The 27,072-nt window shown below is 36.7% G+C and overlaps 2 protein-coding genes across 6 annotated transcripts; both read right to left on the bottom strand.

The window, feature by feature from the left end:
• Positions 1 to 999: 999 nt before the first annotated feature.
• On the bottom strand, positions 1,000 to 20,626 carry LOC129788072 (phosphoinositide 3-kinase adapter protein 1). Of its 4 annotated transcripts, XM_055824069.1 has the most exons (10): positions 19,987 to 20,626; positions 18,140 to 18,277; positions 14,120 to 14,519; positions 13,846 to 13,990; positions 13,204 to 13,276; positions 5,567 to 5,711; positions 4,548 to 5,482; positions 3,102 to 4,475; positions 2,367 to 2,793; positions 1,000 to 1,141 (listed from the first exon to the last, which is right to left on the bottom strand). In XM_055824069.1, the coding sequence occupies exons 2-9, from the start codon at positions 18,147 to 18,149 to the stop codon at positions 2,399 to 2,401; spliced, it is 3,477 nt and encodes a 1,158-aa protein (XP_055680044.1). In that variant the 5' UTR covers positions 18,150 to 18,277; positions 19,987 to 20,626; the 3' UTR covers positions 1,000 to 1,141; positions 2,367 to 2,398. The 4 variants fall into 4 exon arrangements, with proteins under 4 accessions (XP_055680044.1, XP_055680043.1, XP_055680042.1 ...); XM_055824068.1 differs by lacking the exons at positions 18,140 to 18,277; positions 19,987 to 20,626 and adding an exon at positions 15,032 to 15,298; XM_055824067.1 differs by lacking the exons at positions 18,140 to 18,277; positions 19,987 to 20,626 and adding an exon at positions 15,032 to 15,298 and having other exon boundaries at positions 1,000 to 2,793.
• Positions 20,627 to 21,480: 854 nt separating this feature from the next.
• LOC129788073 (methylthioribose-1-phosphate isomerase) lies at positions 21,481 to 26,777 on the bottom strand. Of its 2 annotated transcripts, none has more exons than XM_055824072.1 (6): positions 26,124 to 26,777; positions 25,868 to 26,005; positions 23,242 to 23,477; positions 23,013 to 23,168; positions 22,856 to 22,908; positions 21,481 to 22,181 (listed from the first exon to the last, which is right to left on the bottom strand). In XM_055824072.1, the coding sequence occupies exons 2-6, from the start codon at positions 25,997 to 25,999 to the stop codon at positions 21,676 to 21,678; spliced, it is 1,083 nt and encodes a 360-aa protein (XP_055680047.1). In that variant the 5' UTR covers positions 26,000 to 26,005; positions 26,124 to 26,777; the 3' UTR covers positions 21,481 to 21,675. The 2 variants fall into 2 exon arrangements, with proteins under 2 accessions (XP_055680047.1, XP_055680048.1); XM_055824073.1 differs by having other exon boundaries at positions 25,868 to 26,002.
• Positions 26,778 to 27,072: the final 295 nt, after the last annotated feature.

The following is a 27,072-nucleotide window of genomic DNA, read 5'->3' as shown; positions in this document are numbered from 1 at the left end:
AATGGTCTTTTCATGCATGGGCAGATTCATTGGAGATTTCACGTGTATTTTTTGGGAAATCTCTTTTAGCCGCTGCTGCTGCTGCTGGTCTTGCGGGGACCACCTTGAATTTCTCACGTTTTGTGTGATTACGGCGCGATCGAAATTACGACCCATTAGGACTGATTTTGTGTGTCTTTTGGAGGCGATAAAGAAACTTTGCGGTGATGTTAATTTAGCGGAAAAATGTTTTAGATTTAAGGAAGTAAATTTTGTCACAAGGGGCTGATAAATGGCTCTTAAAAGGAGCTTTTTTTATTCATTTTTATTTTGTTTCAATCCTAAGCTTTGGGGCAGAATTAATTAAAAGATTAGAAAGAATAAATTTAGCCAGTATCAAAGCTCGAATTAAGAGCATAATTTGCCTTAATTATTTAATCCTCAATGGATTAAAGTTAAATCATTGACTTTCTTTTGTAAATAAATCCAACAATAGACTTAGGACTTATTTAAATTTCGTTCAAAGCAAAGCAATATTTTAAATCTTTTTAATGCTAAATTTATTAATTTAATACATTTAACATAAAACTCCATTAAATTCTTAATTTCATAATTTTATTAAGTTATGATTTTTTTTATGAAACAATGGTAATATTTAGCTCCATTAGTTTCATTTGCCTGAACCGCCAGCATAGTGCGTAAAATAAAATATTTCTCCCATCTACATAATTGCATTAATTGCAGAGTACTTTCTGTCGCTTTTAGACTAAAAGAGCGGCGATGATTAAATTTTTATCAAGCTGAACGAGGCACAGCAGAATCGCAACGGAGCATAAAAGCCATGCAACTATCACTTCCTCTCTTTATCATCCACAAAATTTATTTATTTATTTTTTATTTCTACATCCACGCCCACAGATTTATTCATCTTTTTTTCTCATTTTGCACACCATCCAAGCAGATTAATTGTCAACCCCCTTTTTGGGTAAATGGGCATGAAATCAGAAATTTCGGCATCTCTTAATACAACATTTATTTCTCAATCATTTTTTTTTCTTCTTATATAAAATAGTACAAATATTTGGAGTATGAAAAGACACGTATCTTAACCACTAAATAGAAAATTTTTCACGTTGTCAATGAAATGCTTGCAAAATAAATACTAAAGAAAAAGTCAATCATAACGCGTCCAGTTATTAGAGTTGGTATACCACAACGCGGATGGGTCAGTCTATGCGTTGTAATTTAATTTGTGAGTAATATTAGTAGGCAAAGTCGATTTTTTGTAAAATTTAGCAATTTGACAGATTAAAATGCTTATATCTTAAGTTCTATTAGACCTACAGAAATTTCTTGACTAGTTCTGGAAAGGTATTGAAATAAGCTATAATCTGACATATATTTTGATACATTTCAAGGTCACCTCCAGAACACAAAATGGCGGATTTATGTTCAACAAAAACAGTTTTTTGCACTTTTCGTCCTGAAAGTATGATTCTAGAGGTTTCTGATGTTCTAGAAAGATGTAGATAATTGCAAAACCTTTAATTTGATACTAAGTTGAGTCAAATCGGACAAGCGGTTCAAGAGATATGGCTCTTAGAACTTTTCTAATTCAAGAATTTTTCAAATGGCTATATCTTCTAAACGGCGACATAGATTTTCTTCATTTTCGGACTGGTGATAGATATTGAGTCAGGCTACAACATATCAAAATTTAAAGGAAATCTATAACAGATGTTCGGAGATATTGCCCCTTAAAGTTAGGCAATTTTTGTTTTTGATTTTAGCGCCTCTTGCGGATGTTTTTGAAACTTGAAATGTTCTAGACAGTTATAGGGCTTCTCAATACCTTTCATTTGATACCAAGATGGTCAAAATCGGTCAAGCCGTTCTCGAGTTATATCGAAAAAACACCTTTTGCTTTAGGCCGCCATATTTGCTAAACCGCTTGACCGATTGTCAAGTATGAATTGTTGATGAAAACGTCTCACTGAGCTATACAACATACTAAAATTTCAGACCTTTAGCTATAAGGGAACTGGTTGATGGTATTTCAAAATGGCGGACGGCGGCCATTTTGAATTTTAAAAATGCGAAAAAATTAAAATTTACACCCACATTTCCATAGAAAACTTCAAACCGGAAGTCTCTATCTATTACCGTTCTCGAGATATAAGGCAAAGTTTAGAGTCCCGGACGGCAGGCCGGCAGGACGGCAGGACGGCAGGACGGCAGGACGGCAGGCCGGCCGGATCAAAAATTTTCCACCACCATTTTTGGAATGTGGGTTGTCTGAAACGTGCTCATACCAAGTTTGAGCCCGATCTGAGGTGGTCGGTTTTTCCGACGATTACAATACTTGGTATGCCACGATTGTGGTATACCAACTAATATTCTTTCAATTTTAGCAGCTCTTCTACGTGTTGAGCTGGAGGTTGATGTAATCATGATTTGGATGGTTTTCCTCAGCTTTGGTGCGAATTTCTTCGAGATCTTCGTTGCATTCTTTGATGGTTCTGTTGAAGTTTCTGATGGTTTCTTGTGTTTGGAGATCGAGTTCTGTTAAATTGAGTTCTTTTGCATTTTCTTCTTCTGCATTTTGGGTGTCTTGATGTGTCGTTGTTGCTCTGAAGGAGGAACAGAGATCATTGGGATCGCGTTTACCTTTGCTGTAGATCATTTCATTCCTTTGAATCTTAATTGGTTGCACCGTAACGGGGAAATCGGTTTCTTTGGCTTCATCAATCGTATTCAATGCTTTGAAGTTTAGATAGTCATGATTGAAGGACTTTGTTGAGTCAGATGGGGACGCTGAAAAGGAAGGAATGTGTTTTAGTTTGAAAAATCTTCAGGAAACTTCGTTAACAGAAAGAAAGCCTCGTTAACGGGAAGAAAACTTCGTTAAGAGAGGAAATCTCGTTAACGGAAATGAAGTCTTGCTAACGAAAAGGAAACCTTGTTATCTACAAGGAAACTTTGTTAACCAAAGGAAAACTTCTTTAACGAAAAGGAAACCTCGTTAACAAGAAGAAACCCACCATATAGAAAAAAACTTACTTCAAAAAGTTAAATCTTTCCATAAACGAATCATTTGATCGGTTAAGCATTATGGCTCTTACCTGCACACGCAGAAGCATAAACGGGAACATTAGAAGGAAAGATGACGTAGTGATGCTCATTCTGTGGCTGCGGGACAACCCTCGGTGCTGGTGGGATTGAGTAGTTCTCCATCAAACTCCCAGGAACTCCAACTCTGCAATTGTAGATCTGTCGTCGATCCTCATGATCTGAATGTGTTCCACTATCCCCCAAACTTGTCCCGCTGCACACACTCCCAGTACTCATGCGTCCTGATGACGAACTACTTGAGACACTCTGTAGGCTCAAGCTGCTAATTGGCCTTTCCGTTGTGGAACCTCCTGATGTATCTCGATCCCCCTTATCGTGACTCTTACTCCGGATCAACAATCGCTTGACACGTTCCAATACTGTGGGCTTCTTCATGCTACTCTGAATGCGATCATACCTCTCTCGCATCTCCTTCAACCATTCCTGCTTGTCTTTGAAATTTTGCTTCACATCATCGCGATTTTCCCAACTTAGAACAAACTTTTCCGCATCGGAAATCGTGAAGACGTTCTTCTTGAAGTCATTGAGAATCTCTAGGAGTTCATCCTCAACACTGGCTTTCGATGTGTCACTCCCTTGGCGTTTTAGCGTACCAGATCGACTCCCATCTTCACGACGTTTGAATGTGAACTTCATGTGTGATTCATGAGGGCTGGGAGAGATTTTTGCGCTGGGCGAGATGGTTGTGTCGTTAACATAGCTTGGTTCAACGGGTCTATTTGAGGGATGGGTGAGATAGTTTGGGAAGTCTTGTTGAAGTAGGGTAACAGGACGATTTGAGGGCTGTGTTAGGTAGTCTGCGAGGGGATTGGATGAGTCCACACCGATGCTCTCCAACAAATTTGAGCATTCCTGACTAAAATCATCCGTTCTGTTGCTGTCTTTGGATTCATAGTAAGCAGGCTCATTTATCCTCAACTCATTCGTCATTATGCCATCATCTGACACCCTCATGGCGCCTATACCATCGCAAACATCTTCTCCGCTGTTTGATTTGGTCTCAATGTTTATATAATTTAAATTTGTTACCGCATTTACTGGTCCACATGATCCTTGATCGCTTGAACTGCTACTTCCGGTCATTTCCATGTATTCGGGTACTTTGGTGGGTGATTCAATGGATTCGGTCTTTTTGAGGGTAGCTGGAAGAGATCTAGCTCCTTTGGGTTCATTCTTAAAGTCCACAACGACCTTATTTGTCTTTGAATCACTGATTCCTTTAAAATAGTGATACATCGTTGTGAACTCGTGCATATCTGTGAAGGTTTTGAGGATCTCTACTAGCTTCGTGTGTCCCTCATTATCTGCCAGATCCAAGGGAGTCTTTCCGTTGATATTGCGAAGAGATGTTGCTAAATCACCTCCTGGAAGAGAACATTAAAATATTTTATTAACACAAAGCTTCATTAAAAGACTTTGGTGCAAAAGATTTTTACCTGGACAATCCAGAAGTCTCATACAGAGCTTCTCTAAACCCCATTTGGCTGCAAAATGAAGCAACGTTGGGTACTCCTCTGAGCTTGCTTCTCGATTACCGAGGAAACTTCCACTGTGTCCTCCTGCTAAGAGGTGAAAATTTGGTGGGATTTTCTTCTCAAAAGCCTGCAAGAGACTATCATCCAGGCGTTCTCTATCAGCCACAGAGATTCCCATTGACTGGCAGATAAATTCAATGGGGGAATCTTGAGCTTTAAGGATTTGTTCGAGCTCCCGCAGGCGGCTTTCGCAGAGAATTTGGCGACTTCCAAGCTCCTTCCCATTCTTCTCAATGTGAATCTTGATAATCATGGAAACTTCCATGCAGGATTCAGGAACACTAAATTGCAATGTGTAGGGATTTCGTCTCTTCACCCCAGACGCCTCGAGCATCTCTCCAGTCTTGTCAATTCGCACGACAATGTGATCATCCACCTTTAGTGGTTCAGTCAGCAAGGCGACGACTTTATTCTGCGAGATGCGCAGCTTCCTGGGAAGCACAGTGAAGGCATCGTGAGCTGTCTGGGTGACTCCTGTCGATGGAATTGAATTGCTGAGTGGTTGATCCCTCAGAGCAGGTCCCAAGATGTCTGTTGCAATCCCCAAAACATTCCCAATAAATGACTGATCATTGCTGCGAATTGCACACCTTCGCCATTGCTTGAAGTTCGGCAGTGCCTGCTGATGAATATCCAGCACACGCATCTCATCGATCTCCAGCAACAAGCCCAGAACTTTCTCAGGCCTGAGAATTGCCGACAGCTGCGTCATTAGCTGAGAGTGTGGCAATGCCAGGAGCGATGGGCAAATAATGACGATCTGCAACTTGGTGGCTAAGCATCTGCTAACGATGTCCGCTGACAGATTTCCCTCCTCAATCTTGACATGGAGAAAACTGTGGTGCGTACAGGAAAAAAAGGCATTTGTGAGTGATTTATGGGGCACACAGGAAAAATGCATGAAATTTTGCGCCACATACTTGAATGGGATGCGCCCTCGTTGGCTGGTGATTTTGTCGAAGCGCGTCTTGAGATAGTTGGCCCACAGAATGGCTGGTTCGCTCTGGCGCGACGTTGCAATCAGTATGTCATCCATATTTCTCCCACTAGCGCCGCATTTAGAGCCTGAAATCCATAAAATATCATTTTGCCTTTTTATGCCATTTCAGTGCATAAAATGTGTAAACTCCTTCCAGACTTTATTTCCCATCGGCGTGAAAGAAATGACTAATTGTTTGCAGATATATTGAGGAATGATGTGTGAATTTATATTATATACAAACTGCTGATAGAGATTTGCTTTTTTGCCTTTAGGGTTTGTTGTTTCATGAAATTCTTTGTTTTCACTTCTAAATAGAATTAAGATTTATTTAGTGGAAAAGTTGTGGCGCCGATTATTCTATTTTATTGCATACATAGCAATTGTTGGCGATGGAGGCGCCTGGTAGGAGAAAAACATAACTATTTTATTGCAAAATAGGCAAGATAAAGCAGTGGAGACGCCTGGTAATCACCTGGCGTCTCCATTTACTTAGAAAAATTATTAAGAATTGAGCAATGGAGGCGCCTAGTATTCACCTGGCGTCTCCATTTACCTTAGAAATGAACTAAACTTTTGTCTATGGAGGCGCCTGGTTACACTATACACCTCACAAATTAATAAATGAGAAGTCTGATTAAATTCTCAGGCCAGAAAGTTTCTTTTAAACCTAAATTTGAACTTTTTGCAATATAAAAAATTAATTTTAAAATATTTATTCAGCATAAACGTCCAAGTAAATCCCAAAAAATGATTAATAAAATTTATTCTTCTAAAGTAAATAATTCTTTATCATTTTAAGAACTTCTGGTCAACTAAACAGCAATAATTTTGAAATTTATCACACCGAAAAGAATCTTTTAAATTAAAAATAAATCTTTAAATATGATCTTTCATTGAAATTTAAAACACTTTTCAAATGCTGGCTGAATCCCAAAGCAGTTTCTTCTCCTTTATCGCTCGATTGTTTATGCTACTGTTGGTGGCATAAGTTATAAAATGTGTCTCCAAATAAACACACAAATGTCTGGACGATAGAGCGCTCATTGGCCTTGATGTGTTCATCAATCTCACAGAGACAAGACGTATAAAAATATTGTTAAACTAATCCCTATCACTGAACTCTTAAAGATATTTCTTTTTTAACTTTTCACTCACATTGCTTGTTGAATGAACTTCTTAGACTAACTTAAAAAAGGAAAGATCTTTAAAAGAATTTTTGAACAGAGAGAGAACGAGCACCCCGCTGGAGAACTCAAGACACCAAAGCAGTCGCAATGAGACTAAAGGAGCTCTTCTACGGAAATCTGCAGTCATCCACCCGTTTGCAATATTCTCAACAATAGCCATTTCACTCCTCCAGACAGGGGAAGCCCATGTGCAGGAAGAGGAACATTAGTTGCAAAACCGCGCGCGCAAAATCTGCTAAAACACAAGGGAGATACGAGGGAAGTATGCCGCCCCGCGATAGCGCGACACTGAGCCACATGTGAGATGTAAATAATTCTGGAGGAGATTGTATTAAAATATAACTCAGAGGGGACACACACAAAAAAAAATTAAAACCAAAAAAAGAATCCTCTTCCTCTCCTCACAATATTGCTTCTCATTACACAAAAACAGAGAGACTTTCTGGCTTCTGTCACATTCAGTGAACCGAGAAATTTTCTCCCAAAATTTATTGATACTGATAAGACGGTTAATTTCATCCCAAAGATGATGATAAATTCTAAAATGGCTTTTAATGCAGCGTAGAGAGTCCAGAGACCGGAAGTACGGTTGAAGATCTGGAGGGGAAATTAGTAATTTAAAATTTACTTCTGACACATATTTTGCTGTATTTCGTGTGAATTGCGTAGCTGAATTGGCGCGGGAAGAACTGACCTAATTCTCCAGGACGCAGAAACAACGAGCCAAATTGGGCAAATTAATAATAAAATTTCATATCAATTTATTTAAATACTTATTATCCCTTAGAGGGCTCAAATTATATTGTGTGAGAAGTTTTTAAAAGAGAGGCTGAATGTTCAACAAAAGAGCCCTCATGGTGCAAACGAGGGTTCGATAGTCAATAATTTTTGATACAAATTGGGATTATATTAGAGATCACGCTAGGCAACAAAATTTATTGAAGAATTTACTTTAGTTTTCATGAAATTTACTTTTATGATCAACATTTTTAAACTAACTAAAAAATCTACAAAATTCTTCATATTTTCTTTTAAAGAAAAAGATAAGGACGCTAAAATCCTGTCCGCCATCTTGCATTTTTTTACCATAAGCGCTCAAAGTGGCAAATCCGCAAATTAATATATTTTTTGTAGTAATAAGAAAGCGCGGGAAATGCATTCAAATTGAACATCAAATGAAATGCCGATCGGAAGCAATAAACAGAGAAGGGGGTTTAACTCTCTTTTTCTCAATGTGCTTCCCGCAATCTTTTGGGGCCCTTCTTTTGATCATCCTTCCGCCTTGTGTAAATGTGGACAAGATCATAAAAGAGCACGCGTCCAATTGATTGATTGTGTCGAAGTGCTCTTATGTGGCATTGATTCTTTGATTCTTCTGGGAAGACCCCTCGACCGCGGTGCATTTAACAACCACTTCCTGTATTGAAATTTATTTATAGTTCCATACAGCCTGGCAAATTTACGACTAAATGATATTGAAAGTGTGAACCACGATGCTTCCCCCCTCCATCCCCATGAGAGAATGCCGTGAATCAATCAACTGCATGAGGAAGATTTATTCAGAGTCGCGTAGTAATTATGATTGGAGCACGTGCACTCCCCCAAAACAATCGTTGGGTGAGATGGGGCAAGAAACCGCTGCTGGATGTCAATCACCGCGGAATAATCATTTCCGGCATAAGAAATGATCGCCCATTTTTGGACGATGGATTTTTAGAAACAGAGAAAGACTTCTGTTTGGAAGTCGCGTGTCCTCGCGTGGTCCCCATGAAAGAAATATTTAATTATTTTAGACACACTCCCGCATTTTTCCCATCTACAACATTCAAAAATAGAAAATTTGTTCAACGAGAGTTTTCCATCGCCACGCGTTTAGTTTTTTTTCTCTTTTTTTTTCTTGTACGTCCAGCCTCGAGTGATATATCTTTCTGTGATTTATCAGTGTTAAAATTGTCTGGAAAATTTTTAGATGCATTTTTCGAGACCATATAAGATTGTATTTGCAGGCAAAAGAGATCAGAAGCGCGCGCGCTTAAGATAAAAAAAAAATGAAAATGAAGAAATAACCCAACAGAGACGGGAATTGTAAGACAGGAAGCCACTAGTTGACTCTATTATCTCTTTAAATTTATTATTAAATAATATGTGGATGGTTATGCACTTTGTGTGCAGCATTTCAACTCAAACTCTTCGCATCAATTTGGGTGGATGAACAGTCAAATGGGGATTTTTCATTCACACCACATTCAGGGGTGTTTAAATGGCATGTTTTCATGTATATGGTGATACCTCTTTGGCATAATTTATGATTGACATTTAATTTCATATAATGACTCGTGTCAACTTTATGATAATGAGTGCTGTCAAGTAAATGATTGACAGTCAACTAAATCGTTTGAATTTTATTAATTTTGTGCCTCTGTTCTATAAATAAATCAAATACAATGTTGCTAATGGTGTTGCATATAAATTATGCTGTCAAAATTATTGTTTTAGAATTTGTAAAATGTTTTATTTTATTATTAAAACTTAATTGACTTTGAAGTAGTTTAAGGATCGGGAAAAGGACACGAAAACTTAATTTTTAATTTCTTTTTAATCTAAATGACATTTCTTGTCAAAATTAACTTTCTCGCCAGTTGTTATTTAAAAAATTTCTGTCAATCACTTCTGTCAAACTAATCCTAATATTTTCAGAAAATTTAAAGAAAACCTGAAATAGATTTAAGCTAAATTCCTGGCAAAATTAGAAACAACCAATAGAAAAGAAATACTTGCCTCTATAGATTAATATTATTTCTCAAGAAAAAATAATACAAAATCTACATTAATTTGAGTACTTAACCGCCCCTTTGATTAAAATTATTTTTCCTTCCTTTTGACCCATGTTACGACCTCGTCTTTATGCTTTCGGTACATTTCTTTTGAATGATAAAACCACCGTGATTTCTCATGTGGAATAATTCAGTTTGCAAATTGAAAGCAAATTCGGACACTGTCCGCGATAATTGCAAATTCACTCCATGAAGAATAAACAGTTTTATGCCTGAGCCGGGTAGAAAAGAAGCCGCTCTTCATTGGCGGCTTTTTCTTTTCTTTTATTAGACGATAGCAGGAGCTCCCATTCCATTCAAATGCACCCCATTTAGAAAAAAAAATCATCTTCAGCATCTTTATAACTCTTCTTAGTGTCTCCAAGATGCAGAAAAGAAGAAAAATAAAATAAATGGAAGAAAAATCTGATGAGGAGAAACTTCCATTTGGAAATTTGTTTACTCCTGATCTTCCTAAAGGAAAATATTTTCATTAAAAGCTTTATTGTTATTGAAATCACGTCAATCTTAAAGGTTGAATGGGACGAAAGGAGGCACGAGAGATGGGGTGTTTTTATGTAAACAGATAAATAACACCAATCCCATTCTATGGTAATTTATTTACTCAATTTAATATTATATTATTCTTTCAATCTCGAGAATGGGCTTCTTCGTACAGCAATGGAGGCGCCGAGTTTTTATTATGTATATTTTTGTGTAAAATTTCTGCTGAGCTTTTGGGAACTTCTCGGTATAGATTAAATTGTGTGGTGGATGAAATCAATCCAAAATCACTTAATCTAAAATTATTTTTTTTTAAATCCTTGTGCTCATTTCTTCTTCAAATAAAGCCAAAAATATTCCGCAGATTGAAGAGGCAAGAAAAATGTAAGTAAATATCAAAACTTTGTATTCACAAAATGGCAAGAAAAAAAAGTCACAACGAGACACGTGAATTTATTCATTTCTGATGGAATGAATGGATTAAATTCATAAAGAACTGACATAAATTTCATCCAATGAATGCCAAAGAAGTCCAAGATTATGAGAGAGAGAGATGCATTCGCCTGTGTCCCTCCCCAAAAAAATAACCACACGCAAATGTTTCTTGAATACGAAATTTGTTGTATTTTTGCCCGACACTTTTTTTCTCCGATTATTATTTCTTATTTCTCCGCACTAATTTATGGCGATGCTTCTAAATTAAGAGACGTACAATGCGAGGGTGATGCTGTGATGTTGCCCTTCCACATGAGCCTCCATTGCTTTGGGTTTTTTTTCTTCTCACATTGCATTGCTCTTTGTGGCAAAAAATAGCATATTTGAGCACCATTTGCACATCTGCTAAAGCCTCAATTCAATTTGCACCATTCTCCTTCACAAGATTCTCTCTTTTTTTTCGGGGGCTCAAGTGCTTTTCTGGAGACGAAAATGTGCTTCATTCTTGACAATTTTAGTGCCCATTGAAGCGCCTTTTGGCGATTTTATTTTTAGTAAGTAAATACATTTCCATTCCATCCCAAAAGGGCTTCCAGAGGAACTTCTCCTCACAGGGAGAGTGGTGCCAGGCAGCCCCACAATTCCATTGAGATCGTCTTCTTCAATTGCACGTTGATGGAAGCAACAAAAGCAAAAAAGAAACTATTAAGTGGCTTTCTTCCAACATTTCTTGGGTGTTCCGCAGAGGATCATTTTTAGCTCCTCAAATGTGCATGTTCTCAAAGTAAAATGAGGAGAATTAATTAATCTCTCTCAAGTAAAAAGGAGTACTTGAAATTTTATATTGCTTCGTCAAGAGGGAAGAGTCAATTTGATTCGTTTTAATAAATAAAGAAAAATCTTTCTTCCCAATTTATCTTTCTTGCATTTCACTTAATCACCAAATTCAGAGTCAAGTGATTGTTTTTATTTGAACAAGGCTTAGAATTGATTGACGGAGGTTTTTTTTCGGAGGGGGGATTTATTGTTTTAATTCTATCAAAAAATAAATAAATTGATACACTGAAAAAAATCGTGAGGCGTTCTCGTTTTCTTAGGATTTATTTAATTCTCTTAAGAAATTTAATAAACAGATCATTAAATAGGAAAATAATTCTTTTTCACAATGTTCTAGTCTTCTTCTGTTCTGTCTTCTTATTAGTTTTTAAATCTGTCTAATTTGCCACTTGATTCCTTTCCGTTTGTCGAGCATTTTAACCATTGAAACACATCTTCTATTTTAAATTTAATTCAATAAACAATCATTTTCCTAATCTCACCGTCTGACAAAAACAAATTAAATTAAATTAACGAACCTTTCAAGACTACAAAAAATAATTTAAACTTCTTCAGGAATGTCTTTTAACTCATCAATTACAATCACAGCTGAATGTCACGCGATCTCACATCTTTTGGCACAACAAATCATCTCTCGCGCGATCCGCAAAATGCTTCGAATTGCAATTTCAAGGTACTTTTCTTCACTATTTGACTCACAAGAACTTCTATAAGATGAAGTATGGAACCCGCGCGCGGGGTCTTCTGTTTCGATTGAGAGTCGAAAGTGAATTGATTGGGTTGACAAATTAAAATTTCATGAGCGTGTCGGATGGTTCTTCTTTTTTTTTTCGTGTGTTTGCCCCATCGTCGCCTAATCCCATTGAATTTGCGTCTTGCACCTCAATGTTTTGTCTACCTGGGAGACACCCGCGCCGAAGGTAAGGTGCTGCTCATGGAGTGAAGAACCCTGGGGAAGAGGGTGTGTGCGTGATTGTTTCGGAAGAGAGGGGACCCTATAGTGCTGTTGTGCTATATGGGATGGAGGCACCGTGAAAATGATAATTGCGTTAGACAAGCAGCCATCAAAGTCTTCAATTCTATAAGCATTTCCAGGCAATAAAAAAAAGAGGAAATGCTGTGTGATGTGCATCATGATCATACCCCATCTCCCTCACACTCTCACCTTTCAGGGGTACAACAAGTGCACGAAAGGTGAGAGAGAGTGTGTCCAAGAAAGTTATCAAAGAACATTATTATTTAAAAATAAAAAAAAAGAGGAAGGAAAGGAAGCACATCCAAATCCCATCTACGTGCCTCAATTACATATTGGGGATAAATTTGTTTTGATGCGAGAGAATGATATGACCCCTCTCTCCCACGCTTTCCAAACCCGGAAAGAAGTGCCCCCACCGCCCACACAATCACACATAATTGCGCCCCAAAAGAAGCCAAAAATAATTACCCAACAATACAGAAAAGGACATTGCCCAAACGGTTAGATGGATTTAAATTCCGCGGGCGTAGAACAATTGGCGCCAATTGATTAGATTTTCTTCTATGCTGGGAGGATCATTAAAAATTTTCTACGCAGCGATCTATTGCGCAAATTTTTATCACCCAACCAAGCTGATGTGCCAAGAAGGAAACACTTACGAGACGTTCCCATTATCGTCAATTTTCTTCTTGAATTCCCCCAACATCTTGTGATGGAGTTAAATTGTTGCAAATAGAGATGCTTTTAATGGTGTACAACGATGGGAAAACAAATCATAAAAATTGAAATAATGTTCTTGGAGAAAATTTCATTCAGAACTTACCCTTTCGTAGGGAAGAACTACCAAAAGGACTCTGCTGCATTGATGGGGGCTTAGGGGCGGGCATTTTTGGGACCTAAAAGAGGGGAGAAAACATTTTTTTAGATGAAAAAGTATTTAAAATAATATCGTAGATCAAATCGTTACAAAACGGTTAGAATTTACACTTAAAAATGTTTTCTAAGAACTCAAGCCTTTGTTTGCTTATAGTCACCATCTTGAACATAAGATTTCTAATTTATTTAATTTAATTAACAGTTTAATGATAATTAAATTTGATGGTAAATTTTTACATTAAAAATTTTAAAGAAGTTTTGAAAACAATTGTAGAATCTGGATTTTATTCTTTAATAGAATAATTTTGCTTTTTAGATTGTCTATCAAAAATTAAGTAGGATATATAAATTCTTTAGACAAAAATTACCCCCTCGCACTAATGAATAATTTCAAAAATTCTTTGATTAACTTTCTTGAACTGTTTCGAAAGACTGAAAAAATATTTCCCAGCGAATTCCATTCTATTCTGCTTCTAGAACTAATTCTAATGCTAAAATTAAATTTAAGACATCAATAATAAAATTGTTTTTTCTTGAATTTTACTTTGAAAAATGGTTAAATAAAATTAAAAATTAAAGAAAAACTCACCTCATCTGAGAATGATCCACACCGCGTGCGTTCTTTGTGCGTGAATGTCCCAATAGAGTGTCGTCTTAGCCCAGATGCACCACTCCCGTCCGTCACATCACCTCCTCCTACACGTGGGATGTGAAAGTCGATCGAGTGGAAGTTGCTACAATAGTTGAGATATTTTTGGCACCGGAAAGAAAACAATTTATCTCCGTTAGCACCCTCCGACCCATTTGGGCAGGAGAAATAACAAAAAAAAAAGAATTGTTAAGAAAAAGGTTTCTTTTCTCACTTTGATCGGTGATCTGGGAGGAAGACATCGTCGCTTCCGGTGTATGAGATGGATTCGTTGTACGAGCCAAGGCGGCGCCGGAAGTGGGAGGATGAGGAGGTGGGATTGGATGGTTGGCAGGGTTGGCATTCACCCAGGATGATGCCCTGGGAGTAGGAGACGCTTGATGTGGTTGTGGTGCTCCTGGAGCGGATCAGTGATTTCAAACTACCACGGCGGCTTCCGCCCAGCGAAACAGTGTCCGAGGATGGACTGGGGAATACCTTGCCCTTCGATGAGCTCGGTGTGTTGAGCTTCGATGTGCTGCTGCGCTTGCGGAAGAAGGAGAATGTGGATCTACTACTGGGTGACTGGGGGCTCTTTGAACATTCGCCAACATTGTTGAAGTAGTAGGGATTGTCTGCAAAATGAGGAAGGATCGTTGTGAGAAATGGGCTGTACTTTATCATTCTTTCAACTCAATTTGTCTCGAAATGTTACAAGAATTTCCCAACGTCGTCGAGATGTTCGATATATGAGATAAATGGCGGGAAATTAAAATGAATTTATTTTTAAAAGGAAAATTCATCGTGAAGAAATTCTTCTCACAATTTGTAAAAAGAAAATGTTTTATTTAATATTTCAAGAGGATTTTCTCTAAAAAAAAATCCTTTTGTTTCCTCTGAGTGTTCATCTCATGAAGAATTTATATTGAATTTATTATTATTTCAGCGAATGCAAGACAGCACAATAGGGAAAGATTTTCTTTTATTCACAAAAAGAGAATAATGTGAATGGCAATCCTTTCTCGTCCTTTTGCACAAAACCACAACCCCTTTCCTTTGCAATGCGAGACAGTCCTCAAATAAACGAACTCGCCCACTCTTAATGGTTTCCCCACTTGCATAGAAATATCCTTCTGCACCCCCGTACCTTTCACTATTGCACAATTCATTGTATTCAAGGATACAAGACTCATTTTGCTCAATCCTTGCGTCTTCGTTCCTTTCTTTCTTCTCCTTTGCTGCTTCTCCTCAAGAAAATAAAACCCTCGTCTTTTGGCACCAAATTCACATCTTCACGCCACTGAATGCCAAAATAAATGACAAGAAAATCGCTTTTACAGATGCACCACTGAACAACCAAAAGAAAAAAATCTCCCGAGAGTGATCTGAACGGATGGAAACTGTCGGTTGAACTAAATGGAGTGCCTATGTGCCCCTTCAATAAATATGCCTTTAGTTTAGGAGGAGAGATGTGCTTCCAAAACGACACTCTCTGTATGCTCGTTTGATTTCTAGATGAGCGACAGAGAGTCGTACAAAGCGTCCCCTTTTGGTTGAGGGTTCAAGAGGGACCTCACAATTACTCTACACGCATCGTTGCAACGAGAATGTCTCTTGGATTGGCTTCACAACTTCATTCATTCATTTATTTCCACTTGGCGCGCTTTTATTGAGTCTCATTGACTCCGATACTTTGCCACCATTGTTGCTGGCCAAATTTACTTTCAGACTCTTTATATGAGAGATTCATTTTGAGAACTACTGCTTTGCTCTATAGAATCTGCATGAGAGTATTCACTTGAACATTCCAGCTAAATTGTAACGTCTCTAATCCTGATTAAATTATTATTAAAAGGGGAAAAGTAGTATTATGTACTTGCTCGTTATTTTGAAAGTGATAGCAAATTCTTATACCGTAATATTTTTCTTATTTCTGCATAAGAATAATTTAATTTTAATTTAATTTAAAGGATAATTTGGGCAATAGGTATAGATCCTGAGAATATAAAATTTGAAAAACGCAAAAAGAGTGAAACAGTCCACGATAAAAATAATAAATCGCCGTCGATTTTTTCTATCCTTTAGCTTATTTTGCATACCTTTCTTAAAGCGCAACTATATTCTCCAATTTACGACTTATTCAAGGAATTGAGCCCACAGAACTATCTTGAAGTAGATTGAGTATAAAAGAAAAATAAAAATTATCTTATCTTTTTATTGTTTCTTTTTAATTCACTCCAGATAATTTTTGCACATAATTTATTTTAATTAAATTAATTTAAAATTTATGAGAAATATTATACCTAAACAAATACTTTTGCATTCTTTTGATTCTTTTTAATAAAATAAAAGAATTGACCAACATAAAATGCAAAATTAATTACAAATCATTTCAGCAAAAATTTTTGAAAATTTCTTTAACGTTTTCTTTGCACCCACAATTTTGTCTTAAAGTACAGCATAAATTTACGTCTGCAATTAAAGGTTTAATTTATATTCTTTTATATGCTCCTTAAGGCTTATTGTTCTCACAATTTCCTATCAAGAGATTATTAATCCTCACGGCTTAAAGAAACAAACTAAAAGGCACCCACAAAAAGGGATAACAACAACTGATAGGATCTCCTCATCAACAACGCGCGAGACCCACAACAACGACACGCATTACTTGCAGCTTAGAAGGGACTTAGAAGGCCCAAAATAATCTTCGATTTGCTGTTCTTTCCATCATCCATGTGGAGGAGATCTCGGGCGTATTATCGCCTTGGCAATGTAAATAGACAAACACACCCCGGCTGGAGGGAGAGAATCTGCCCCATTCGCGTGATGTGGAAATCATAATGTAATTCCTTCCATAAATCTGTTTAGCAGATGTCCCTTTTTCCTGTTTATTCTCTTGTTTATTTTATTTCTTCATCTCCCACTCTTCGTTCGTTTTTTTCCTCTCTCTTCCAACTTCTCCTCTATGTATGCCTTTTTTTTTTGCCTTCTTGGGGCCCTTGCCGGCATATAGAGCACGCGTCAGTGAAATCACATTTGTCGACCTCCATCTGAGGGTGGGTAAACAGTCACGGAGGACTGAATTAAAAATAAAACCATCATCATCATTTCCGATCTTGCAAAGTTCTGGCGCACCTGACTCAAGGGATCTTCTCATGTGCTCAGTCCCTCCGCAATGGCCCAATTCCCTTAATTATTTCCGCCTCTCACTGATTTTATGGGGCTTCAGTGAAGAAATTCTTAAAATTTTAATCGTGACTTTAGTGTGAAATTTTTATATTAAAGAAGTTTTTCTCATCATCACCTCTCTCTCTCTTTGAGAATTCCCATAAATTTATGAAGAAATCACGTGGAGACGTTCATCGAATATTTAGTGGGTGTTTAAGAAATGGAAGAAAGGAAGCTCTTTGAGGGCTACATAAAGGGATGGAAAATTCGTGGAAATTCATTGAAAATTTCATGTGAAAATTATTTTTAGAAGTGTTGGTAAAATACACAATACTCGAGAAAATTATTCTGTCATTCTCAATAAATTTAAAATTAACGCAAAAAGCATGAAATAATTGAATTGTTTGTCGTAGAAATATCTCAAAGATTTTTTTAGAATTTCTGAGAAGTTTTTTTTTTACATTAAATACATTAAATAGTAAAACTGTTTGTAAGAATAACCTTAAAAGCCTTAAAAGCATTCAATTTAGCTTGAAATAAATTTTTGCGGTAAAATCCTTTCGAAATCTTTACCTTAACTTTTTTCTTAACCCACATTTGTCAAGGATTTATTTGAAAGCGCTGTTTCTTTTCACCTGAATCAATTTAATTTTCGTGAAAATAAAAGATTTTAATGAACTTAAAGTTAACTGAATGAAATTGTAAAATTGTTTAGAATACTAAATATTTAATCGGAAAATTATGGATTAAAAAATTAATTAAATTGACATGCAGGGTTTTTCAAAAAAAACCGTTCAGTTTTGCTTTTTAAATATTAATTTAAAGGAAATTCCTTTAATTAACTGTTTTACTCCTAAATTGAGAAAAGGATCCTTTTCAACACTCCTCAATTTATTTTCTTAACAAAAATCATTTTTAAGCCCTTCACAATAAAATATCAGAAAGGAATCCTCCTTGAAAATTTCACTGATCTATGAAATAAATTTCCATCGTGAAATTTTATCCCTCAAGCTCAATTTCTTGTACGAATAAAATTCATTTAAAAAAAAATCTTGAGAAAGAAGAAAAAATCTCTTCAGGTACTCACCCACAGACATCTCCTGGCTGGTGCTGTTCCTATGAGAAACTCCCTGAAGATTCCTTTTTTTTTCAATTTAATTTTTGGGCTTCACTTCCGCCGGAAAATACTGCACCGTGCTGGGATTTCCAATATTCTCTATTAATTCTGTGTTGCAAAGACGAAGGGAGAGAGAAAGAGAATATTTTAATGGTTAAAACCCCGAATAACAATATTGCTAGAAGAAGAAACTTTTCCCAAATGGAATGCGCAAGATGTGCGTCAGAGGAGATGGTTCATTGAACGGGATAGTTTTGAAAATGAAAAGCATTTCTTGTTTACAAGATCATTGTGCGGAATCACTGATCGCAATGCAAGATCACGCGGAGGGCTTCTGGAAAGTTGCTTTTTTGCATTCTTATTTAGCTTTGCCTTTAATATTTCTTTTTTGTTTGTTGAAGGAGGAGGGTGGCCAGGGAGAAGAGAAAGATGCGGGAGATGTAAAAATGGAAAACGCAGCGGCGTACGCGCATATTTCCACGGATGGCACGAGCCCGAGAGCGACTCATTTATTTTCATAATGAAAAGTGTTGTATATTTTTCGTTTGTATGGAAAGATGAAAAACGTGCACACGCGAGAAAATGAAAGGAGTTTGAATTAATTTTTCCATACACCGTGTTTCGGGGGAAAATCTAATTTTGGATCTCTATACACAGTACTAGCAGCGATCTAGCAAGAGAGTTGGGGTGCAATGAATCTAGTCTTTTGGAGTGAATTTTATGAGCGCTGCTTTTCATGACTCTCGATCAGTTACACTTGTTTGACTGCCGCGAGATTGAGTTGCACAGACATATTGTGAAGAAAATTTATGCGATCGCTGGTTGATCTCTCGGCAGCCACGATCGTGTGGAATTCATGCAAAAATTCTCACTGAATACTAATGCAAAGGAAAATAACGTCCCAAAAAGTTTCATTTGTGCGATCATTTCAGCTTAAAATGATCGCTTCTTAAAATGATCCTCAAATGATCTTCATTATATACGAGAATTTCCATGGAAATTTGAGACTTTCTAGCTCTTCTCTCTCACTCTCCCTTTATTTTTAGGCCCTTTTTTATGCAGAGTATATAGCCCTTCCAGCCCTTCAATAGAGGGAACCTTATGTTATGTCCAACATGTGTTGCCAAAGTGCGTCTTGGGAGGAATTTTTCCCTCCAAAATATTTGCCTTTCTGCAAAGATCAGTTAAAAAAAACTGAGAGCCTTCGCAGTTGAATTGTGTTTGTAAATCGATAATTATTCATGAAATTTCTATTTGGTGAAAATGACATCATTCTACACAGCGCTATTTTTGCAGGTGAAGAGACTTCTAGGCACTCAAACACCCCACAATGCTCACATAGTGATCACGATCGCCAATTGCCCCAAATCCATGACCCAAAAGAATGTATTTTTCCAAGAAAATTCTACCAAAGTTTCGATTTTAATTTCTATAAAGAAAACTTCCTTGTTTAGAGCAACTGTAAAAAAAACTCCTTCATCTAATGCTAAAGGTTTGTGTGGAGATCACGGTGAAGATCCCCATTTTGACGCAATCGTCACATTAAAAGTCTATTTTTGCGCTTTGCCAAGATCACCGAAAAGATCGCAAATTTTCCGCACGCCTCACGAGACAATCAACAAATCGGCAAAATTTGTAAAGCAAAGAAGTTTAAAATGCAGATGGTTTGATCACAACGACACCAAGGAGATAAAATGATGCTGATGATCGCACAAATTACTTTTGATAGAATAATCGATTTGACTCGTCGGACGCGATCTTGCTCACCGAAGGGAGAATTTTTTTTGGCGTGATTTAAGAATTCAGCGAATGCGTACAAGCAAATTAATTCACGATCTGTTTGGGAGGAAAAATTTACACGATCACACTGAGGATCACCACTCTTAATTTATTCATGATGCGCACGCTACAAAGTATCTGGATAAACTAAAATACTACCAAACAAATTAAATCTGTTTTCCCCGCTCTCTCGGGCCAAGAAGACTTCGCGCGCGTTCCTCCGAGACTCTTCCCATCCTTGTCCCACGCACGGGGTTTCTCTCAGGCGTAGTGTGGGAGTGATCATGTGTGTGATTTTTTTTTATTCATGAAAATAATAAAGTAAGAAGCACAGTGGCACTCTCTGAATTCACAAGAGCACATCACATTGCTTCTCGGACTTTTTTTGCAGGGAATATCTAACTGGCTGAGATTTTCTCTGGACTGAAGGAACCTAAAAGGGCTTTAATGGATGATCTTTTTTTTGGAGTTTAGGATGATTTTTAATTACAATTTTTTAGTGATTTTTGTATCAGCTTCGTAGCTTTCTTTGCTTTCTCAAATATGGTGGATATTTAGCCGTTAAATTTTAAAATAGCAAAATTTAACGGGTAATTTGTAACCTCAAAACTTTAAGCTTCAGAAAATTTGAATTTAGACTTCTGACGAAGACTTTGCAATGATCTTTAATCTTTAAATGGATCTTTAAGATCTTTAACTTATTCCTTGATATGAAATGGATTTAATTTCTTTTTAAGATAATTGCGAGCTTCTAAAAGGATTTTGAAATTTTTCTTTTCTTTTCTGACATTAAGGATTTGTTCTTCAAGGCTTCCGGTGTTCGTCAGAGGAAATTCCCGCAAAGTATCCTTTCAGCCACTGAATAAGACCCGCTATAAGGGTCAAAAGCTTTGGTTTAAATTGCTGCTTTTCCTTGGGTGAGCGGGAATTTCATTTGACGAACACCGGAAGCCTTGAAAACCAAAGACTTTGAAATATTGTGAAATTAAGCTTTGAGGTTATGTTACACTATTCAAAATGGCAGAAGAAAATGGTTTAAAGGGAATAAATGAAAATTAGCCTCTAGCGATTTTTAGGACATTGCCCGAATAGGGAAAAACGTTAATAAAGAAACTTAAAAAAAAATTAAAGAAAACTTTAAAATTAAATTTTCAATTTTAGTTAAGAAATAAAATTCTTCATTCATACGAATTTAATGGGCAATCTCAATTTAAAAATGTGTTTTATGGGACGCAAATAAACATCAAAGACCCACTAAAAATGCTAAAAATAGCTACAAATAAATAACTCATCTTCACAAAACTTTACGACAAGGACGCTAAAATTCAAATCAATGCCGCCATATTGATTTTTCTCCTTTCATCAATTCTTCAAATCATATTTCCCTCAATAAAAACATTTAAAAAATCTTTTCTGAATATTAATTTAGCAACGAAGAATGAAAATTGTAGAAACAAATAAAAAATTACCTTCGCGATGAAGATTCCGCAGAAGATTAACCATTTTGAGAGAAAGACAGAAAGAGCCTGGAATGTGGGAAGTTACAAATGTAGCAATATTTTTAATATTTCATGTGTTTTACAAAAAAAGAAAAAATAAAGGAGACAAAAAGTGAATTAATATTATGGAAGAGGATTAACGTTTGGCACTCGGCTCATGTGTGCGCGACTCTTGGCGGAGATTTCGGGATTTAGACATTTTGGCGAGTTTTTTTCTTTTTCTTTTTTTTAGGAAACTGTCGGTGGCTGCGTGTGCTTCAGCACTTGCTCCTGCAGTTCCGGTGGCGCAAAGACACCCTTCTCGGTGATAATGCCAGTGATAAGGGCAGCTGGGGTGACGTCGAATGCGGGATTCCAACACGTGATCCCAGGTGCGGCAATTCGATGCTCCCCCACGTGAGTCATCTCCCGATCGGGTCGCTCTTCGATGATTATGTGGTCACCGCATGAGATCTTGAGGTCGATGGACGTGAGCGGGGCGGCAATGTAGAAAGGCACTCCGTGGTGCTTGGCCACAACGGCAATCTGGTACGTGCCAATTTTGTTGGCTGTATCCCCATTTGCGGCCACCCGGTCCGCCCCCACAACCACAGCCCCGATATTCCGACAGCGGAACAGGGCAGCCACCATGCTGTCCAACACAAGGGTAGCCGGAAGTTTATCGTGCACCAATTCGAAGGCCGTCAGTCGGGCGCCCTGATTGTATGGACGTGTCTCTGTGCAATAGACGTGCTCTGGAATAAAACAAATGGATTAATTTTTGTGCGTTCAACCGAGTTCTCATGATTTGTTTTTGCGTTTGTGGGTATGAACAAGGAAATCTTAATGAAATTTTGTGAAAATTTCATTCAAAAAATCTTGATATTTTCCTACACGCCATTTTCTTTGCAATATGGCGTCAATAACGCCTTCAGCCTAACCTCACTTTTGCAAACAATTTAAAATTTTAACGGCAAACAAGAACAGCGTTATACAAAGTTTCAAATTAAAGCATAAAAAATTGAAATTCTCGTCACATTCTGAGACAAGAGCGAGCGTAAAGAATTCAGCAGCGCTATTGTGACTCATTGTGCATAATAGCGCTGCTTATGAATTGAATTTTTCTGTAAATAAACATCAGAGAAGACGGGCAAGCCGTGAAATTCCTGAGCGTGAGGCGTCCCCGCATGTATTGTTCACGCGACGGCTGGCCCCTCAGATATATACATAAATGTATGTATGTGTAATATGTTGGGGAAAAGGCGCTTCGTGTGCCAAAAGAGTTAATTTATTAATTTACCATGTGTGCAATCCTCCTGTCACTCTCACATCTCGTCTCACATATCTCATGCATTTTACCCACATTCAACAATCACCTGCCCATATGGGCCAAATAACTCTAACTAAATACGTCACACACATAGCTCACCTAATCGCTTCAGTTCATGCAATTTTCTCACAACACCCAATGCTGTTCCGTACCTAGAAAAATTTTCAGAGAAAAATGATTAAATTTTAGAAAATCACAAAATTCAATAAATTTCAAATATTTAATTGGCATTAATTATTTGTAAATCGCTCATTACCCAGCTGTCGCTAATGACCCTGTGTTGCAGTGCGTTAAAACACGGATTGGTCCGTCGCCAGCGACATTAGATAAAATTGCAGCTGCACCATGGGAGCCAATCGCCATATTATCCGAAATATCTTTCTGCAGCATCGCTTCTGTGGCCGCCAAAAATCTAAATTAATGACAAATCGACATCTTTATGTGGTGCACATAAGAGCCCCCAATATTTCTCCCGTCCACCTCACCTTTGCTTCATCTCCCCAACTGAAATGGCTTCATCTTTAGCCAAATCATTGGCCAGGGAGATCATCTCTTCGGCAGCACCCTTCATGTTAACCGCCGTTGGGCGACTCGATACCAAATAGTTGAGTTTCCCCTCAATCTCCTGCCTGAGTGTCTTCTTACTCTCATATTCCTCCGGATAGATTTCCACAGCCAATGATAGGCACCCCACAATTGCAATTGCCGGAGCACCACGAACCTATAAAAGATTTTAAAAATCATTAGAAATTAGTCAACAACATCATGTTTTTACTATTAAGTGGAAAACAATCAGAAAAATCTTTAAAGGGCCTTAAAAAAGTAATTTTCCATTAAAAGCATGATTAAAGAAACAAATAAATTGTCAAAATCTTATAAGAAAATAAGAGATTTTCAACAGAATCAACTTAAACTTTTAATTTGATAATTATAGGTTAGCGTCCTTGTGAATGTTTTAAGAACGATTCCGTAGTTCGCCGTTTGGCGCTGTCTCCACATAAGTTTTCAAAAATTTAACGGACAAAATGTTATCAAAATAGGAACTTTCGGATTTTTTTTCAACGATTTTGAAAAGCATAAGTATGATAAGAATTTAGCAAGAAGTTGTTTAAGAAATGTTTGAATGATTCAAATTTTTAATAAAAAAATGAATTATTAAAACAAAAAGATCTTTAACTTATTTTTCTAAAAGAAACTAGGTAACGTCATTTTTATTTAAAGAAAGAATCTAATTTTAATTTGTTTAACGTAAGAATGAAAATAAATTTGGCTTCTATTAGGTAACTTATTCTATGTCTTATTTTATTAGGTAATAAATTTTTATAAGTGAAATGCTCGTGATCAAAGTTTACTTTTGAGGGAAATCCCAATCCCAAATAATTAACTAATAAAATAAAATATTAGGGGACGATGGATTAAATCAGACCCTTCAAGATTATTTTATTATTTATACGAAAATTAAAAATAAAATTCTTTAAAACATGCCGCACAAATTAAAATTTCCTTAAAAAATAGGGGAACTTGACCCAATTCGGACCTATTAGTCTTTTGTTTTACTCTACTATTACTTTAATAAATCCTTTTAAAACCGATAGCTTTTTAAATGTTATAAATTATGGTAATAAAAGGGCATTAAATGGACTTTTAAAAGAATGTTTAAATGTTAAAAAAAGAAGTGATTTTCTGACGTATAGAGACAATAATAATTTTCCGCTAAATTGTGAAGCGCCCAGAGATAGGAAAAAAATCTTCCCACGCTTGAGTGAATGGAAAATTGTCTTGTTATTGTAGAAAATGTTTGTAAATAAATTTCTTTTCTCTGTAGCCACTGAAGAAGGCTCCAGACGAAGCCGAAAGCTCTGGAAAACGTGAGTTATTCTGGGTGAGAACCCCCTGACAAAAAACCGAAGAAAAACCCCAAAAAATTATTGTTTAAATTATTGTTGGTACGTACGTTTCCCCACTAATCTCATATAGAATATTTTTCAGTGATTATCTTGTTCCAAAGCTTCATTTAACATTTTAACTCTTTAATTATTAAAAATTTAGAAAGATTCTCCTCCAGTACATTTCTTTTTTGCCGATTTATATATTTTTCTGGAAGTTGAATTTGTAAGAATAATAAACCAAAAAAAAAAATTTCAAAATAAGTTTTCCGTCTTATATTAAATGTATGTATAATACCATTTAAAACCCTTTTTTAATACCTAACTATCTTTTTATTAAATTTCTAAATAAATCAAAGAATGAATCCCTTAAGGTCAGACCTAAGCCATTCTTCCCTATTCCAAGAATTTTTTTTAACTGTTTGCGTGAAACTTCCGGTCAAAAAGCTTTTTTTTTAGATTTATTTTTTTTTTAACGACATTTTAAATAGATTTACATTCCTCTTTAAATTTGTCCGAAACGTCGGCTATAAATTAAATGTTCAAACAAACTTTTTGACCTCAAACTGAACTCCTTGCAAATCTCTCAAAGAATCCTCCTTTAAAATTACTTTTAAATGCATTTGATCAGACAAAGTAAGAAAAGGTGTTGATTAATCATTGATTACTAATGCAAAAATAATTAAAATATCATTAAGCAACTATAGTATACTCTTAATTGCGATTCCCCCCTTTAAACTTATCTGTCAACACATTTCGGGGGGGAAAAGGTCATTGTAATGAAGAGATCTCAAATGATGCAGTGTGTATGAGCTATCATTATTAAGCTATATGATTTTTCTTGGCACTTTCTTGGCTTCACCCCAAAATTATCAGTTGGGCATATTGTGGCGGCGGCGGTGTACATCTCATATGATGAGTAATGGGATCGTGTCCAAAACGACGACCTCCATTGTCCTTAAAGCGCACAACCGGCATTTTAAGTGCACATCTAGAGTGACTCAATAAACTACTCTTCATCATATCTCTCTCTTTGCTTTGCTTTTTGCTATTTGTATACTCCAAACAAATCATTTACTATTGCTCATAAATTTCAAGAGTTGATAGGGATTTGCTGATGATGGGGTAACAATGTGATGTTGTTTGATGGACAAATAACATGACGTGGTGGGATTTGCGATGCTACAACATTGTTGCAGCCACAACAGAGCCTGATCCTATTCACCTGCATTTTGTTAATCACCCTCCAACCATCCTCCACCCCCTTAACTGTGATGTACTTTGACTGGACCGGAAGGAGGAGTTGATCCAGAATCTCCAACGATCCCTTATCATAACGTATCGATTGAAGGCTCATTGTCTGCTATTTAATAAGAAGAACAGAAGAAGAAAACGAATAAATTCAAAAGGGTAAAAATGAATAATTTTGAGGAATTTTGGTGCGAAAGCTCCAAAAAAAGCTCCACCATTAGTTAATTCACCTTTTTCTCCTCTTCTTACTGCTGCTGTTGTGCCACCGAAAACACGGGCGAAAGAATGAAAAATTAATATGTTCACACTCCGACAGAGATATAAAATATATCCTGTGTGATCGTTCGCAAAAATAAATAATTTTCACGGTTGGATAACTTTGCTTAGCTATAAATAGTTCATTTATGCAAAAGCACAGATATACATATATTTTTTTAAAGCCACTGTCAAAGTAAATCAGCCGGAAGAATCATCTTTCGAACTCGCGAACTTCTTTTTAATTTAACACACATATAAAAAAAAATAATTAAGGAATTTCTTCTTATTTTAGAAAGAGATTTATTCCTTTATTAAAAGAGTTTTTTTTTTATTATTATTAATTTACACAAGGTATGGAAGAGCAAGAAAGAAAAGAAAATTGTCACTCTTTGAGAGGAGGAGAGGACTGGAAGAAATTGGTGGTTGGTGTGTTCACGCCGCTTCCGAATGATAAGGCCGTGCAATAAAGTGGGGCACCACCGAGATGGCCGATACCGCGATGTGATAGAGCGGCCGCAACATGTGATAATGTGGGCACGCAAAATGAAACTGTGCGGTGCGGAAAAGAAAAATAAAATCCACACCGACTGATTTGTCAAGTGACGTGACGATTGAAGCGGAAACACGTGTCGACGTCGGGTGTGTACGGCTATGTCTCCTAAAACGCACACAGATGTCGCTCAGCAAGCACCCGCGTACTCAAAATCCTCACAAAAGTCTCAATTTAATGCTTTATTAATGAATATTTTTGAGTTGAGAAGAGAATAAAGCTAATTTACATTGTAAATCTGCAATTTGAATGCTTCTAGCTGCTGTAGAAATGGAGATATTGAAGAAAATACTTGGAAATTGCACTTGTGGCATTTTTCAAGATGGCCGCCTTTTGCAAAAATGGACGTTTTTATCCCTTTTAGTTCCTCT

This window comes from Lutzomyia longipalpis, chromosome 1 (genome assembly GCF_024334085.1).
Source record: "Lutzomyia longipalpis isolate SR_M1_2022 chromosome 1, ASM2433408v1".
Classification (NCBI taxonomy): Eukaryota; Metazoa; Arthropoda; class Insecta; order Diptera; family Psychodidae; genus Lutzomyia; species Lutzomyia longipalpis.
The sequence above is the reverse complement of the archived record's forward strand: the minus strand, read 5'-3'. Positions and strand labels throughout refer to the sequence as shown.

Coding starts and splice junctions, on each gene's coding strand:
- LOC129788072 (XM_055824067.1), bottom strand. CDS start 15,077: ATGAGTCTTGTATCCTTGAATACAATGAATTGTGCAATAGTGAAAG. Junction 14,520..15,031: donor GAATTGTGCAATAGTGAAAG/GTACGGGGGTGC, acceptor CTCATTTTGCAG/ACAATCCCTACTACTTCAAC. Junction 5,712..13,203: donor TAGTTCTTCCCTACGAAAGG/GTAAGTTCTGAA, acceptor TATGGATTTCAG/GCTCTAAATGCGGCGCTAGT.
- LOC129788073 (XM_055824072.1), bottom strand. CDS start 25,999: ATGAGCCTTCAATCGATACGTTATGATAAGGGATCGTTGGAGATTCTG. Junction 23,478..25,867: donor GGGTGATTAACAAAATGCAG/GTGAATAGGATC, acceptor AATCTTTTATAG/GTTCGTGGTGCTCCGGCAAT. Junction 22,182..22,855: donor GCATGAACTGAAGCGATTAG/GTGAGCTATGTG, acceptor GTTTTATTCCAG/AGCACGTCTATTGCACAGAG.